This window comes from Saccharomyces mikatae, assembly GCF_947241705.1.
Source record: "Saccharomyces mikatae IFO 1815 strain IFO1815 genome assembly, chromosome: 8".
NCBI classification, from domain to species: Eukaryota; Fungi; Ascomycota; class Saccharomycetes; order Saccharomycetales; family Saccharomycetaceae; genus Saccharomyces; species Saccharomyces mikatae.
Genome location: NC_079263.1, coordinates 33739 through 50450, shown reverse-complemented (window position 1 = coordinate 50450; position 16712 = coordinate 33739). Strand labels below are relative to the sequence as shown.

The 16712-nt window shown below is 40.6% G+C and overlaps 6 protein-coding genes across 6 annotated transcripts; 3 read left to right on the top strand and 3 right to left on the bottom strand.

The window, feature by feature from the left end:
• Nucleotides 1-97: 97 nt before the first annotated feature.
• RIM101 (alkaline-responsive transcriptional regulator RIM101) lies at nucleotides 98-1987 on the bottom strand (the record flags this gene model as incomplete). The annotated part of the gene is made up of 1 exon (XM_056222815.1): nucleotides 98-1987. The coding sequence occupies one exon, from the start codon at nucleotides 1985-1987 to the stop codon at nucleotides 98-100; it is 1890 nt and encodes a 629-aa protein (XP_056082468.1).
• A 527-nt stretch (nucleotides 1988-2514) lies between these two features.
• Nucleotides 2515-4293, bottom strand: WSC4 (Wsc4p; the record flags this gene model as incomplete). Its single annotated transcript, XM_056222814.1, has 1 exon — nucleotides 2515-4293. The coding sequence occupies one exon, from the start codon at nucleotides 4291-4293 to the stop codon at nucleotides 2515-2517; it is 1779 nt and encodes a 592-aa protein (XP_056082467.1).
• Nucleotides 4294-5045: 752 nt separating this feature from the next.
• On the top strand, nucleotides 5046-7085 carry OCA5 (Oca5p; the record flags this gene model as incomplete). The annotated part of the gene is made up of 1 exon (XM_056222813.1): nucleotides 5046-7085. One exon carries the CDS (start codon nucleotides 5046-5048, stop codon nucleotides 7083-7085), a length of 2040 nt encoding a protein of 679 aa, XP_056082466.1.
• A 218-nt stretch (nucleotides 7086-7303) lies between these two features.
• ECM29 (Ecm29p) lies at nucleotides 7304-12913 on the bottom strand (the record flags this gene model as incomplete). Its single annotated transcript, XM_056222812.1, has 1 exon — nucleotides 7304-12913. The coding sequence occupies one exon, from the start codon at nucleotides 12911-12913 to the stop codon at nucleotides 7304-7306; it is 5610 nt and encodes a 1869-aa protein (XP_056082465.1).
• Nucleotides 12914-13519: 606 nt separating this feature from the next.
• GOS1 (Gos1p) lies at nucleotides 13520-14191 on the top strand (the record flags this gene model as incomplete). The annotated part of the gene is made up of 1 exon (XM_056222811.1): nucleotides 13520-14191. The coding sequence occupies one exon, from the start codon at nucleotides 13520-13522 to the stop codon at nucleotides 14189-14191; it is 672 nt and encodes a 223-aa protein (XP_056082464.1).
• Nucleotides 14192-14485: 294 nt separating this feature from the next.
• On the top strand, nucleotides 14486-16612 carry GUT1 (glycerol kinase; the record flags this gene model as incomplete). The annotated part of the gene is made up of 1 exon (XM_056222810.1): nucleotides 14486-16612. The coding sequence occupies one exon, from the start codon at nucleotides 14486-14488 to the stop codon at nucleotides 16610-16612; it is 2127 nt and encodes a 708-aa protein (XP_056082463.1).
• Nucleotides 16613-16712: the final 100 nt, after the last annotated feature.

The window sequence follows — 16712 nt, the reverse complement described above, 5'->3', positions numbered from 1 at the left end:
AATTCCTTTCTTCTTTCTTTCTCTTATTCATTCACCATAGCTTATAAACCCAATCCCAAAAAAAGCAAACTCGTAGTAACAAATCCAACGTCCCCCATCATACCAATATTTTTGGGTACTTGGTTAGGATACGTACCGAGTTAGTTCCCATTTGGCTTTGCAAACTCAATTTCTCTAATGATTCTCGTAAGAATGTGTCATCTTCATCTTCGTCCTCGCTTCCTTCGTCTTCAAAATCTTCCATGACACAACATAACAAATAGTCTTTGATGATATTCACTATACCCAATACTTCTACGAAATCATCCTCCATATCGCTTTCATTGTCTGATTCTTCACTTGCAAGTTTACTCAGGATGATATCATTAGTACAACTTTTTTGATTTAAACTAAATTCCCAATTCGGTTTGAACGGAGTTTCATCCGCCATTGAATGACGCGATGGCAACATTGGTATCTTCGCTTGTAGAGGAGGTAATATGGAACAGCCAGCAGAAGAGTAGCTGGGCAGGACACGAACAGGTGGATAGTGTGGCGCGGCATGTTGTGGTTGGCGATTCAGAACATTACCCGTAGTGGGTGAATGCAAAGGTGGTAAATGTTCGGTAACCGAACTACCGGTTGGATACTTCGTTAACTGTGTTGGCACATAGTTTGCTATGTTCGTAGTAGCAGTGACCGAGCAGCCACCTTGAACAGGTTGGTATGGGGAAGCATTAGGTGGCTGAACATAGCTTGTTTGTGCCATGGGGATGTGTCCGGGTGATGACGTAGGCAAAACGCAGCTACCGCTTTGTTGTAGAATATAGTTATTCGTCATATTCCTGGATAGTTTGGTAAAGAATTGAGTAGCGCTTGCTATAGACTTCTTGGAACATCCTTCCTCATATATATGCATTCCCTGACCATTGGCACCTCGGTTCACCATCATGCCATTATTGTAGAATAATGGCGGCAAGATTGTTTGCAATCTGGCACTCAATTGCGGAGAATAGACTGGTTTATATTGAGATAGTTCGTCTGAACACAACTGGCTCAGGGAAATTGGCTGTTGTTGCTGTTGTTGCTCCTGTTGTGGAAGTAAACGTTGGGTCATACCCATGGGCAAGGGGGGTAAAATCTGTGGAGAAGTTGAATGTGACTTAAAGCTACCATTTATTGTAGAGTGAAGCGATGCAGGACGAGACGTCACTGAACCATTTGTGCCTCTCTTGTTCTTCTTGGTGCTTCTCTTTGAGCCCAACTTGGGGCCTCTTTTCCGCTTTAAAATGCCGCCATTCTCCAAATGAATTTTCAAATGCTTCTTCAAATCTTGCGGACGCTTAAACTTTTTAGAGCAAGTGGAACATCCAAAAGGTTTCAATGGTACATGAACTCTTAAGTGTGAAGTAATGTGGTCTCTTTTCTCCGTTTTTGTAGTACAATCGCTCCAATGGCAGTTCAGCTGTAAATTTTTGTGCGATTTCCTACCGACATGATCATGGCACAGATGATTGTACAGCAACTCAGGTTGGTTGAAAATCATGCCGCAATTTTCCCACTTGCAGTATAGTGTTATGTCTTCTGAATCACCGTCGTTATCCATTTCATCTTCATCATCCGCCTGGTTATGCCCTTGTGCCAACGGCGAGGACGAGGAGGAGTCAGAGGAAGATGGTGTGTCGGGTGAACCTGCCGAAGCACCCAATAAATCATACGGTGGCGTACTCAAGTGTGAAGAACTATGATATGGCAAGCAAGATGAAGAAGCACTGCCTGGTGATAACCGGCCATCTTCTTGCCCTTTCAAGCCAATACCTTCCGTGGTACATGTAATTCTAGGTTTCTTCGAACTGTCAGAAGACCTTTTAGATAGATTGGGACTGGGTAGCCCATCCGTCTTCATGGCATTGGAAAAACTTGTTCTGTCATCTACTAAGTGGCTCCGTTTGTCCTGAGGTGAGGCTGTGCTATTATCTTTATTAAGCAGATCTTCCAATGGAACCATCCTATTTTACTTCCAACAAAATCGAATATGCGGTTCAATTTCACTCTCACACTGGTATAGACACCTATGCTGCGATGGTAATATCAACCTTTTAATATAAATGATAACACGATAACAAAAAGGAAACCCTTATTGTGGAATAGTCTCATTAACCACTCGGCTCTTCTACTGCTCTACGTTTTATCTATATTTCCTCTTTTTTTCAGCTCATAGATTAAGCCTCCTCAGCCGTTGAGAGTTACTTTATAGCATCCATCATCTCGGACGTAATTTTAGAAACTCCGAGAAAGATATCAAATTCTTTTTCTCCGAAGCTGTCTAGGGAGACGCAGAATAGCCCGCACAAATTTAGCTTTTCGTCTAATGCACCTGGTATGACAGAGCATAGAAAACTACGTACAAGACAACATGCTATAGTTCGTAAAACGCTCTTCATAGAACATTCGAAGAAAAAACAAAACTGGAAATTAAAATTATGTACTTCTTATCGTTCATGGAATATTTATTACGTATAGTAACTGCAGCCTTCATTCGTTCATTACACGCAGTACCCTCCTAGAGTAGTCTACGTTATCCGATAATGAGATTGTAGAGTGATTTGTTGCATCATCATTCACTATAGTGTTGAGCATCTTACTTGGATCCAGTCTTTGATCTACCAGTACTGTGTCTTGGCCGAGAGTGACGTTAGATTCCATTTTTTCATAATGTTTTTGGATGGGTGATTGGAAGAAAGTAGAAGCTCTTCTGGAGAGGGTGGGGTCACGAAATGGGCTTGCCAGCGCGCTTGGGTCGTTTAGTGGACTGCCTGCAGTCAACGAATGCGTAGATTGGCGTGGAGAAGGTGATTGGGACATAATTTGCCCTTTTTCATCGGTATATATCAGTCTCGGAGTAGAGAAAGTAGAATTTGACGATGGCGAAGGCGTGTGTAGTGTGGTAGTAGTCATTTCATTTGGATACTTGGACTGGGGAAACTTACTCTGGTATTCGTTCTCGAAGTCTTGGGCCTTCCGTGCTGGCCTTGTTCTATAGTGGTATATCATGTATACTAATACGCATATGATTACCAAACATACCACTCCCACAACCACAAAAGTAGCTGCTATTTTCCCCGGGGAATGCCAATAACCCTTCTTATCTGTAGACTTGTTAGTTGGTACGCTATTACTGTTAGTGCTATTACTGTTATTATTATTGTTGGTAATTCTACCACCAACACCGGCAGACGTAGTGACCACTGGCGAAATGGACGTTTCAGTGGGTAAAGAGGAATATATTTGCGTTATTATCTTTGTCATAGTGAGATATCTTGAAGTAATTTCCGAAACATTTGTGTCCATAGTGTGAATAGAAGTCACTGTTGTTACAGAATACTTAAGGGAAGTCTGCAGGTTCACCGAAGTTATGATGGACGTTGTTGGAGAGGCAGAAATACTGGTATAAGTCACCGTGGTGCTTGGTACATCTGTACGGGAAGATGTTGTACTCATTGGCGCTGTAGTAGAGGAAGACGTACTCGTCGTAGTGAGTGCCGATAAAGTTGTACTTGTCGTGATAGGAACCGATGAAGTTGTGCTGGTTGTAGTCGATGAGATTTCACTTGTCGTAGTAGGAGCCGATGAAGTTGTACTGGTTGTAGTAGGAGCCGATGAAGTTGTGCGGGTTGTAGTAGGGGCCGTTGAAGTTGTTCTGGTTGTAGTCGATGAGGTTGTGCTGGTTGTAACAGGGGTAGACGACGACGTGCTTGTCGATGTGGAAGTGGATGATGTTACACTCATTAATGTAGGCGTTACTGACGTCGTACTGATTGATGTGGGTGCCAATAAAGTCGTACTTGTTGACTTTAGAGCCAGTGATGCTGTGGTGGACACCAAAGTACTTGTAAGGCTACTGGTAGCACCACTACTGAAGCTGTTTGTGCTGGACACTGTTGACGTTTCCACACTATCTAGTGAGCTTAACGGCTCCTGTCCCAAGTATATGTAACCGAAAAGATCCTTATCCGCATTCCCGCAGTCTTCATAACCATACCCAGGACATGTACCACTACAATCATTCACAGATGTCTGAGTGCTCGGTTCTGAATCACCGCACCAGCACATGAACCCCTGTACGATGGCAAACTGATGACCCGCACAGTTATTTGAACACCACCCATTGCTCTGAAATTGATCTCGTACACCGTCAGTGGTCGCTGTATTTTGGGACGAGCACACTGATTGTGAGGCCTGTACCACACAAGCACATATCGCACTACATACCAGCCATATATTCAGTTTTATACTCATTATTGACGTCTGCATGCGTTTTTGTTCTTGTGATTTCAAGTGGGCAGCCTTTCTTTTCTTGAAAAGTATATATGAATGAACTTGATACCGTAGGCTCCCCTAGTGCACTCGACCCCTGAAGCATGGCAAATCACACTAGCACAGAACATATATATATGAAACAACTTTACTTTTTGCAACAGAAGGATTTGCTTTCCTTAATCCATGCCAGTATCCCAGCGTGGCCCAATGCGGAAATACCGTAACAGTACCATTGTCCTGCAGTAAACATTCGTTGCCAGAAAGGGAAATCAAAAAAAGCGTAATATGCAGGTACCGTGCCTCCTGATTCCCCTTTTCGACCGCGCCTATTCCGTTCTGGGAACCACACTAAGGCTTCCCGCGGCCTCGTCTATGCCAAACTGCCGACATCATGTCCGTACAGAACGGTGCCTCGAGCCTTATCACTGCACGCCACATACCGTAAACGTAGCCCATAACATCGTGGTAACAACTGTCTCATCGGGTTGATGTTGCTACTGTCGTTGCCGTTGATACTTGATGCTTCTACATTATACGATGTACTTTCAATCATTCGAGACGGACGAGGAGAGACTCATTCGTATGAAGTGATGGATATTTTCTATTTTTTTCAGCTCTCTTGAAAGCTATTCAGTGAGAAGTTCGAAAATTAGTGGTAGAAATTGGTAAAAAGCTTAGACGTAGCTGCAGATCATTGTTGGAATTTTATTTACGGCATTTACATGTTAAAGGGCTCGGTACCAAATATGCATGACAAGAAGTCGCCTATGGCGAACTCTCACTACTTAAAGAATTTGAAACAGCAGTTTCGCAACAAAAACCTGATTGAAACGACAATTCATCTGGTAGAATGTAATGACCATGATTCGCTGGCATTTCTAGCGAGAACATATGGAATTCCACCGCAGTTGCGACACCTGGTATGGCCGATCTTGTTGAAATACCATCCAATGTGTATCTCACCAAACATTATATCTAATACTATTTCTTGGGACCCTATAACCAATGACTTCATACTCAATGACCCTTTCCTGAAAAGTAAGAATTCCATTAATGAGCAAGATAAGAGTGGCGATGAAAATATTCTGCCGTATGATATCGAATCTGTCATTCTGCATGACTTGAAAAAGTACTTCCATTCTAGATCTAATCCTGCTGCCTCATCGAGCAATAGCAATACAAACACCAACAATGTTGCCACTCCAACCCCCGCATCATCTTCAGACGCTTCTACTGTCTCTTCTATGGAGGTTCTATCTCCCTCATTGGACTATGAATTCCAGATCATCGAGACCTTGAAAAACGCCATCGTGAAGTTCTTACTAAAGTGGTCCAAAATCTTCAAATACGAAAGCGGTCTTGCCTGGATCGCCCTGGGACTGGCTGAATGGTACCCCATCTATCCCTATGAAACGATGTCTTCTTTCAACGAGACTCGTTCATTTTATGACGTGGAGGATTATATAGTTTTGAGCGGTAGAAAACACGCTCTTTTAAGCACTAGCAATAACGGAAATAGCAAGAATACTAGCAATAACACGAACGGTAATAACACGAATATAACGTCAGGCATGAACAACCTGAGCATCAACACGAATACCAGTTTACACAACTCTCCATACATTTCTCATACGTTATCATACTTGTATAAAGAGTATCCATTGCCTTTCGAACTTCGATCTAAATTACCCACAACACCAATTTTCTCATTCAGTGCTCTTTTTGAAAGACTAGCTCTTGTCATTTTGCACTGTCCTGACACCATATTAGCACACAAACAGCTGAAGAATGACTCCAACCCATCTTCTAGCTCGAAGACAAACTCTAACTTCAACACAAATTATTTTCCTATTATATCAGGTGGCGATCTTTCATTTCAAACACAAGTTTTTTTTAAGGTTTTCTCCTCAATACTGCCTGAGCTCTACCAGCCTCTGACAGAAGAATCTTCATTACAACCTTCATCATCAAGGAACTCCTGGCTGTATTGGTGGTTAAAGTGCTCTGGATCCAAGGCCTTACAAAGACAGGATAGAGGGCGCGTATGGGATTTGCTGCTCGGTTGGAGGCCCAAACCAAACATGAACACAATAAATTTTTTCTTGAATTATAACGATAAAAAAATGGATCACCTTTATCATGATACACCACAGTGTGACAACGAGCAGTACTGGATGAAAGATTGGATAGCTCTGTACAATAATGACCCCTTTTGGTTCCCAGATCTGGATAGTATGACACTCGGTTCCAAAAAATTTCCCTACGATTATAGTGTCTTCAAAGAATTACTTTTGAGGAATAAATACGGGGGTACTCAAAGTAAAACTCAAACAGAAGATACCGTGCCATCTTCCAATAGTGATTCAAATGACAAGTCGGAATTAAAATTACCGTTCTCTTCTATTGATCCTCATATGCAATTGATCTTTATTTTTATTGCAATTTTGCAATTTAATGAGTTTAAACTATTAGAGTTTGAAGAAGCGGAAATTTCAGAGTTTTTAAATAACGTTCCTTTATTGACAAAGTTTGATGATTCTTCCTATAGGAAGTTATACGAGAATACTGAATCGAGCATAACTAGCCTGCCTTCATCACCAACTACTTCCACGATGGCCTCATTGCAATCCAATTCCAACTCAAGCACACATATCTCCAATTATCACATGTTGATTGAAGTTGGTAATGATGCTAAAGCTTCGCATTGTTTTGATGATCTGTTAAACATGGCGGGGGATATCTGGAGAAAGTGGCTATGGAGAGAGTTAGAGGAAAGCTCACTTTAAAAGTCTGATTCTTTTCTTTCCTCACAATATGTAATTACTTCTACATAATTTTCAACATCTTGCATACAAATTTTTATCTCTAAATTAACCAATATTCTTCAAAATTTTTCTTTGGCTTCAGTTTAACATTTAGTACATATAAAATACATTTTTTTATTTAATGTCTCTTTCTTTACTTGGTTTATTATATATTAACGTTACTTAAAGTTTTTCTATAGTCATATACCAATGTTTTTTAATTCCAGCTCGATCCTGCTTGTTGAATCGATACTGTTCAACAACCTTAAATTTTCTTCAATATTGTTTTGTAAACTTGGAATCTTTTGAATGATCAAACCACCAAATTTTATCATTTGTAATTTGACATTCTCAATGGTTTCTTTGCTACTATTTATTGGGAAAATTTGGTTCCAAAGTTTTTTCACACTTTGAGTAAATTCGACGCTACTAATACTATTGAATTTTCCAATAAGTGAGATACCAATCTCACTAACAGCCAGTTGCGTCCTCCACGTGTAAATAATTCTGTCATTATGGAAAAGATATGCTATTTCATCTATCATGAATTCAAGCAAATTCATTGGATACTTCGATTTACAGTTGTTACATATATTAGAGAAAACTTTCAACAAGTTGATCACATACTCTTCATTCTCAATATTCTGTTTGGATGATTTTTGTGTAATTTCAGTGTTGGGTTTGATTCTTTTTATCGTGGTTGCATCAGGCGTCTGCCTGGTGGAATTTTCATTATCGTCAGATTCGCTGCCTAATGATCGAATCATTTCTCTAGATTTTTCAATTAACAATCTGATTGTCATTTCTTGTGGATTCACACTGACATATCTAGCATATAACGGTAGTATCTTTTTGACATATTTCGTGCTTTTCCTTGAAACTTCTGTCCACAGTACATGATTAATTGACTCTTGCAAATCAGTATCACTAGCTAAAGTTTGGGAAAACTTTTCTGCTAAAGAAACTAATGCACCCACTATATGCTCTTTACCATCCCACGATCTACCGCTTAGTGCCTCCTTAGATATATCAAATAGCTTAACGATCTGTGAATAAGGAATATTATCATCGATACTACCACATAACTGTATAACCGATTTAGCACATGTTTTTCTAATGGAAAAATCGTTCGATTTAATATTTGTACCAAGTACGCTTAATATTTCTGGTAAGTATAACTTAACAGTACCAGCGCCAGAGCTGGAAGCCTCTGTCCAAATTTTGGTGTATACAGACTCTAGATCTTTATCTTCATCATTGCATGCTATGAAAACCAAAGGCATGAATAAACTTGCCACATTATCGAATTCTGATCTAGCATAATTCAAAATCGAGTCAATTGCCTTACCGACAATTTTCTTATTATTTTCTGTTGACATGGGCTCAAAATACTTCATTATTAGTTTTTCAGAGTATTTGATACACTTATCCAATGTAGAAACCTTGAACAAATATCCCATAGTAATCGCAAATGCAGTATTCACAGACTCGTTTCTATCCTCAAACATAGTCAGACAAACTTTCAACAGCTTTCCAGAAAAGGGCTTTAATTTGATAGAATATCGTTTCACTAATAGAATTACCACAAGTGAGGAAGCAACCTTTGATGGCAAACCGACAGATTTTCTAGTTGCTTTAATGACAACATTGATTATATCTTCCATCATAGAATCGTTAGAGTTGGAAATCAATTTCTCAATTGTCTGAAACAGTGGAGAGTTGGTAACACCATTTTTTCTTTGTGTATCAATAACATTTGCATCAATGTTATAATTTGCAGCGTTTAATGCCAAATAATTGATCACCTGAGGTTCGATGGAAGAAAAAAGTGTGATAAAATCATAAATTAAAGTAGGTGTGAATGGTTTGATAGCACTGGTGGAGTGTTTCACCAAATCAATCAAAGTCGTGAGTGCAAAATTTCTAACCTCTTCCGCGTCACTATTCAAACCATGTGGCCCTAATAGGAATGGCAAGATATTGTCTAATATTTCCTTAGACTTGAAGGGTTTCACACCCTTTTCCACATCAATGGATTTTGCCAGAATTTTGGCAAGCACAGTGGTGAATTTGGTCCCAACTTCACGAACGCTATCTTTTATATCATCCATGGTTCTAAATGCCATTGTCCATATTTTCAGCATTTGATCAGAGAATTTCTCTTGTGGTTGAGATTGAATCAATTGTAATAAAGCCGAAGTACTGGCCTCTCTGACCCTCCATTCTTTATTAGCCATTCCACTCAAAAGTTCTTCAAGAATAGCATCGAAATAAAGTGAAATTGTCAGAGAAGAATCTGAAATCAATGTATTCCAAATGTCTGTCATTGAGCGCGAAACTGCTTGGAAGGGATCAAATCTATACCTATACAATTTCGGGATTAGTTTTTTGGCAGTTTGTTGATCCTTTACTAATAATTCTTCTAAAGAAGACTTAGACATGATGGCACCAAGGCCGAACGCAATACCTTTCCTTGATGACCACAAGGCAGAACTTTTGGCGAGAGACATGAATTTGTAGACTAGCGCGGGGTCACCGACTTCTGATGCCAGGTTAAGAATATCTTTATAAGTACTAATAGATCCATCACCAGTGTTTAGAACACCGGGCTCAAACAATTCAGTCTCTTCGGAAACTGAGCCGGAAATACCAGTAGCACTTGTGGATGAAGCTCCTGCGGTTGACTCTGTGAACGACTTAAGTAACCCTTTGACCATGCTTTCCTTCAGGTCGGAGCCACCAATTTCATAAATTAACGAAAGTCCCCTGGCAGCAGAATCCTGTATAAATTCATCTCTGTCAGCTAAAAATCTCATGAATCTCAAGTGAATATCATTACACTTAGAAATTATCTCTGGCAAGTGCCCCAAATACTGAATATATGACAATAGCCAGATACACGATGCCTTTCTTAAGGAGGGTTTTGTTGAATCGCAACCGAGAAGAATTTTATCAAGTATGATTGTGACGTTTGTGGCGGAAAACTTTTGTTGCATAGTTGCAACATTAAAGCTTGGAATATCGATTTGCTTGATCAAGTATTTACTTGACCATTTACCAGCCACTACAGTTAAGGATTCACCGACCGAAAACAAGAAATCGTTCTGCTTGGAAACGTGAGTTTCAAATAACTTTTCTTGGAAAAGAAGGGGATTATTTAAATCTTTTGAGTACAATGATAAATATGACCAGGTTTGTATGGCCATCAAATCATTGATTAAATTGTCTTGTACTGTGTCCATGATTTGTTTCAAGAACTTTATCCTTTCTTGAGCGCTTACATGGAGAAGTAAACCGTATTTTGTCACTTGACAAACCAATCTTAGTATCATATTTTTGTTAGAAGTGGAGTGCGATAAATGTGTTGTTAAATTGTTCAGTAAATTCACGGTACTATCATGCTGGATGTACATTGTTTGACCTTTTAAATATAATCTCGGAACGACATAAGATGCAATATATGTTTCTGCAATTGCTTGTGACTCAGAAACATTTATAATTCGCTTGATGTAATCCGAGTCTGGGATAGCAGTTGAAATAATACCAATGATGGTTGCACAGACTTCTAGATCATTATCACTTGACGATTGAAACTTCATAATCAGTAAATGGGATAAATCTGGTACAATATTATCCAGTTTCCGTAAGACTGTACTGTTTACAAAGTTCAATAATGTCAAGAGAACAGAACCAAAAATTGAATCCTGATATAGAGACATTGCCACTCGGTTACCTATACTGTTCGTGACTGTGAACTCATTTGACAAGAGAGTTAAATAGCGAATAAAGGTTACATCACCCATTCCTTGAACAATTTCGCTAACTCGAGACACAACTGTGTCATCAACTTCCAGAGCTTTTTCTACTCTAATAGACCAATCTTCATCTTGGAAAACCATTGTTTTTTTACCGTAAACTGCATTAGAGATAAGACATTGTCTACTAAACCGGACGATATTGTTCAATGATTTCCGCGTAATTGATGTAAATTCAGAATCTAGCGAATTGATAAAAGTCTGGAGAAACTCGCTAAATTGAGGAAATTCTGTTTCTGATAATTGAGAACCCAATAGATCCGATGTTTTAACAGTAGCAGATTTGTTGATAGAAGCGTTATTGACCCTAAACCAAAAAGGTTGTAATCCCTTAAAGGATTCTTCAATAATGTCAAATCTATTTGTTCTCGTAGTACCCCAAAGATTGAATAGCCTTGCTTCAGGGTCATGGAAGGGGAAAGCAGCGTTGACAAATTTTATGGAAACAAACTTAAGCGCCATTACAGAATTAACGGTATCATTATTACCTCCTTCCTGTTGCTCATCAATTGACAAATTTTTTCTGAGCAATGTTTTCAAATTTGATTTGGATTGAGGAGGTAGATTTGATAAATGGCCAACTAGGGAAAGTAGAGATTCTTGAATACTAGAACGGAATTGAGGTAAATCATTTTGTAAAGATTCGAGTAAGAATTCAATATAGGATAAGTCGCTTACAAGACCAAAATCCCTTTTCAAGATATCACCCAAGGTTTCATACTGCAGCTGTCTCTGCAAAATTGCAGTATTGAAAGCCGGGGTCTGGGGCCCTAACTGTAATTTCGGCCAGCCTTCTGCATGAAGATTATTTCTGATTAAGGAAATGATACTAGTGGAAAAGCCTGTTGATGAGGGTGATGACGAAGCAGGGTGTAAATTTTTATAGTTTAATTTTGCTACATGACGGATAAACGAGAGGGCCAAAGATCTTAGCTTATATTCAGATGAATGCAATCCGACAGAGCAGATCAAAGAAATACGTTCCGCATTCGTGGTGGCGAACTGACTTCTGTTTAGAATGGTCAGTATTTTTTCTTGCAGGACAGGTCTGACAGGCGGTCTTCCCTTTGAATTATCACCAATGTACAGTGACTGTAGAAACGTGATGAACTCTTCGTCTTCATAAGGAATGGAAAACCGTTTCATAAATTGTGCCGCATCATCAGATAAAGAAGTAGGGTCCGTAGACGCAACGCACAGAAACTTCATCAGCTCAATCATCCTTGGCGACTGCTCAGTTATTTGAATAGCCGCCATACCGTGGCACACAAATTCGAAAATCGCCTTTTTGAACTTGTGTAACTGGTCTTTGCTGAACGTAACACCCGCATCGTAAGTGAAGAACGCTACATCCACCAGAGATAGACCCGGGCATGTGTAACCTCTCGATAGAGGTTGCTGCGAAGAAGACTGTACCGGCTTAGATGAAACTAGCAGAAAGAACTTGGTAAATTGACGCATCAAAAACGAGTAACCGTCGTCATTCAACTGTAGAAGCTGAACAAATTCTTCCTGCTCGAGCGAAGAGTCCTGGGGAGCAACCCACTCTAAAATAAGCTTTAACAGGATATGAAACATCCTGGCGGCTACCGTACCCGTGAGACTCGAGATGTTGGAAACCACTAGTGGTAACAATTCCTGTCTGTCTTGCAATGAAAGCCTATCAATACCCTTGGACGCCAGCAGCAGACTGTAAAGCCGGACATTGGTAGAGTCTTGATGAGCGGCTAAATTAGGCTCTTTTGCTTGGACAATAAGCGCCCTCACGGGAAGCTGGACTTGAGGCAACGTGTTTATCCTAGAGATAAGGTTTTTCAGCGCAGAAAACACTGCTGTCCTGACGGAAGTATGTGGGGAAGCCAGCTTTAATAGCAAGGGCGGCAAAAAGGTCTGCAGATTAGTTTCGAACTTTTGAGGGGAATCTGCCATGGCAAGGCGCAATTCTGCCTTCTCCACGAGCTGCCTCTCCTTTGTTTCATCAGGAGAGATGGACATATTAATGTATGTTGTAAATAAAGTCTTGCTTGTATTTGATGCTTTTAGGAACTCCGTCGAAAGATAGTTAGTGAGAGCTTGCTAGCTTCTTTATATTAGAGAACCACCTTTTTTGCCACCAGAAATAAGCCTGTCGGAACATCGGGTAACTTGTGAGTATCGCTTTTTGGCGGCTAAACTAAGTAAAAGTAAATATATAATAAAGATCGTATCAACTGTATAAGAAAAAATTCAGAAACACTAGCATAAATTTTCTACAATGCAGTGATTACTGGCCAAGTGCATACTTACATAAACAAGAAAACTGTTCTCAACGTTACGTCTGCTTCCTTTCCTTCAATTAAAGAAGGAATCAGCTGTTTCACACTAGCATTTTGCATCAAAACAAAGCTACTTTTGCGTATACAATATAAGAACTTATTGCTGTCTTATCATTATTCTTTTCTCCGTAGTATATAATGGTCAGACTTTATAGGCGTTGTTGAAAAATAAAGAAAACGAAAAGCAGAAAAAAAAAGAGATAAAAAGAAGGAAAAAATAAACTAGACTATAGACGTGTACGGCTCGCAACTGAACAAGCCGATTCCAAGCAAGTACACACCTCACATGAGCTCACAACCGTCTTTCGTAACAATAAGGGGAAAGGCCATCTCTCTAGAGACCCAAACAGAGTCCTTTCTCTCCAAGTACTCCACTTTCGCGCAGACAACTAGTTCAGAACAAACTGGGCAAGAGAAGAAGATAGACAAGCAATTGGAGGAGATCTTGAGCCAGAGACAGGACGTAATCGATTCGCTTACACAAATCTGCGATTCGAACCCGGCAATTTCTGCCTCAAAGCTTTCGCAACTGCAGCGCCACAAGGAGATTTTGCAAGACCACTGGAAAAGCTTTCGCAATATCAGGTCCTCCATCCAGCAAGAACGCAACAGGCTCAACCTGCTGTTCAGCGTGAAGAATGATATCGCCAACTCCACGACGGATGCGCCAGCCCCTATAGGAGACGCTGACGAGTACATTCAGGACGAAACAAGGCGGATCGACCAATCCAATAACGTTGTTGATCGTCTTATCTCCCAGGCCTGGGAGACTCGCTCACAGTTTCACTCGCAGAGCAATGTCTTGAACACAGCAAACAACAAGGTGCTGCAAACTTTACAAAGAATACCGGGCGTCAATCAGCTCATTATGAAGATTAACACGAGGAGGAAAAAGAACGCGTTTGTATTGGCCACTATAACTACCCTTTGTATACTGTTTCTGTTTTTCACATGGTAAATACTAAATCTAATAAACAACATATGTAGAACATGATAAGAAGTTACTCACACACGAACCACTTTGTATTTCTTCCCTCCTAATTGGAGTAGAACCATCAATTAAAGGGTGTGGAGTAATGCAGTGAGGGGCTGATTGCATTGGCAAAAATTGAAAAAAAAGGAAAGGAAAGGAAAAAAAGACAACCAAAAGTTTTAGTACGGACAAAACGTAATAAAATGTGGGGAATACCTTGTTCTCGAACCATATATAACTTGCGATTTGAGTTATGGCTGGAACTATACAAGAAGTTATATGTTTTCCTCCCTCTTCTGTCTTGTAGCATCCTCCAAACGTCTCATATTTCAATCACGCCAGCGCCTTTACACTACTTTAACACAAGAACAGGGCCGCATGTCTAAAATTATGGAAGATTTACAAAGTGACTACGTTCCGCTTATCGCCAGTATCGACGTGGGGACCACCTCGTCCAGGTGTATTCTGTTTAACAGGTGGGGTCAAGACGTTTCGAAACACCAAATTGAATACTCGACTTCAGCATCAAAGGGCAAAATTGGGGTTTCTGGGCTGAGAAGACCCTCTACGGCGCCAGCTCGCGAAACACCAAGAGGCAGTGCTGTCAAAACTAACGGAAAGCCCATATTCTCTGCAGAAGGCTATGCCATCCAAGAAACCAAATTCCTAAAGATTGAGGAATTGGAGCTGGATTTTCACAACGAGCCCACGTTAAAGTTCCCGAGGCCTGGTTGGGTCGAATGTCATCCACAGAAAATTCTGATGAACGTTGTTCAGTGTCTTGCCTCAAGTTTGCTTTCGTTGCAAGCCATCAACTCCGAACGTACAGCCAACGGTCTGCCCCCATATAAGGTAACCTCTATGGGCGTAGCGAACATGAGAGAAACCACGATCCTGTGGTCCCGTCGAACCGGCAGACCAGTTGTTAACTACGGTATTGTCTGGAATGATACTAGGACGATCAAGATTGTCAGGGAAAAATGGCAGAACACCAGTGTCGACAGACAGCTACAGCTGAGACAAAAGACCGGATTGCCGCTGCTATCCACATACTTTTCATGCTCTAAACTTCGGTGGTTTCTGGACAACGAACCTCTGTGTGCTAAGGCATACGAGGAGAAAGACCTTATGTTTGGCACTGTGGATACATGGCTACTTTATCAATTAACCAAACAGAAGGCATTTGTATCTGATGTAACAAACGCCTCCAGAACAGGATTCATGAATCTGTCCACTTTAAAATATGATGAGGAGTTATTGGCCTTCTGGGGTATTGATGGAAGCCTGATTCACATGCCCGAAATTGTGTCTTCATCTCAATACTATGGTGACTTTGACATTCCTGGTTGGATAATGGACAAACTGCACGATTTACCAAAGACTGTGCTACAAGATCTAGTCGAGAGCAAGTTACCTATACAAGGCTGCCTGGGTGACCAAAGTGCTTCCATGGTGGGCCAGCTGGCCTACAAACCTGGCGCTGCAAAGTGTACCTATGGCACTGGTTGCTTCTTACTGTACAATACAGGGACTAAAAAATTAATTTCCCAACATGGTGCGTTGACAACTTTAGCATTTTGGTTCCCCAACTTACAAGAGCACGACGGCCAAAAACCAGAACTGAACAAGCCTCATTTTGCTTTGGAAGGTTCCGTCGCAGTGGCTGGTGCTGTGGTTCAATGGTTGCGTGATAATTTACGACTAATCGATAAATCAGAGGACGTTGGTCCTATTGCCTCTACAGTACCCGATTCAGGAGGTGTAGTTTTTGTCCCTGCATTTAGTGGTCTGTTCGCTCCATACTGGGACCCTGATGCGAGGGCAACCATAATGGGGATGTCCCAATTTACGACTGCCTCTCACATCGCCAGAGCCGCGGTGGAAGGTGTTTGCTTCCAAGCCAGGGCCATCTTGAAAGCAATGAGCTCTGATGCTTTTGGTGAAGGTTCTAAAGACGTAGACTTTTTAGAAGAAATCTCCGGCGTCACATATGAAAAGTCACCATTGTCAGTTTTGGCGGTAGATGGTGGAATGTCGAGGTCTAATGAAGTCATGCAAATACAAGCGGATATTTTGGGACCCTGTGTCAAGGTTAGGAGATCGCCAACAGCAGAATGTACCGCTTTGGGAGCTGCCATTGCGGCAAACATGGCATTCAAAGACTCCAAATCGCGCCCATTATGGAAAGACCTGCACGATGTGAAAAAATGGGTCTTCTACAATGGAATAGAGAAAAATGAACAAATATCACTAGAAGCACATCCCAACTTGAAGATCTTTAGAAGCCAATCCGATGACTCTGAAAGAAGAAAACATTGGAAATACTGGGAAGTTGCCGTTGAAAGATCCAAAGGTTGGCTGAAAGACATAGAGGGCGAGCACGAACAGGTTCTAGAAAACTTCTAACAGTAGCAGCAACCACGATCATTCTTCTATTCACAGTTTAATCGAAATATAGAAATCCATATTCTTATCCACCGTGTATTATATATAGTATTCAAATGAC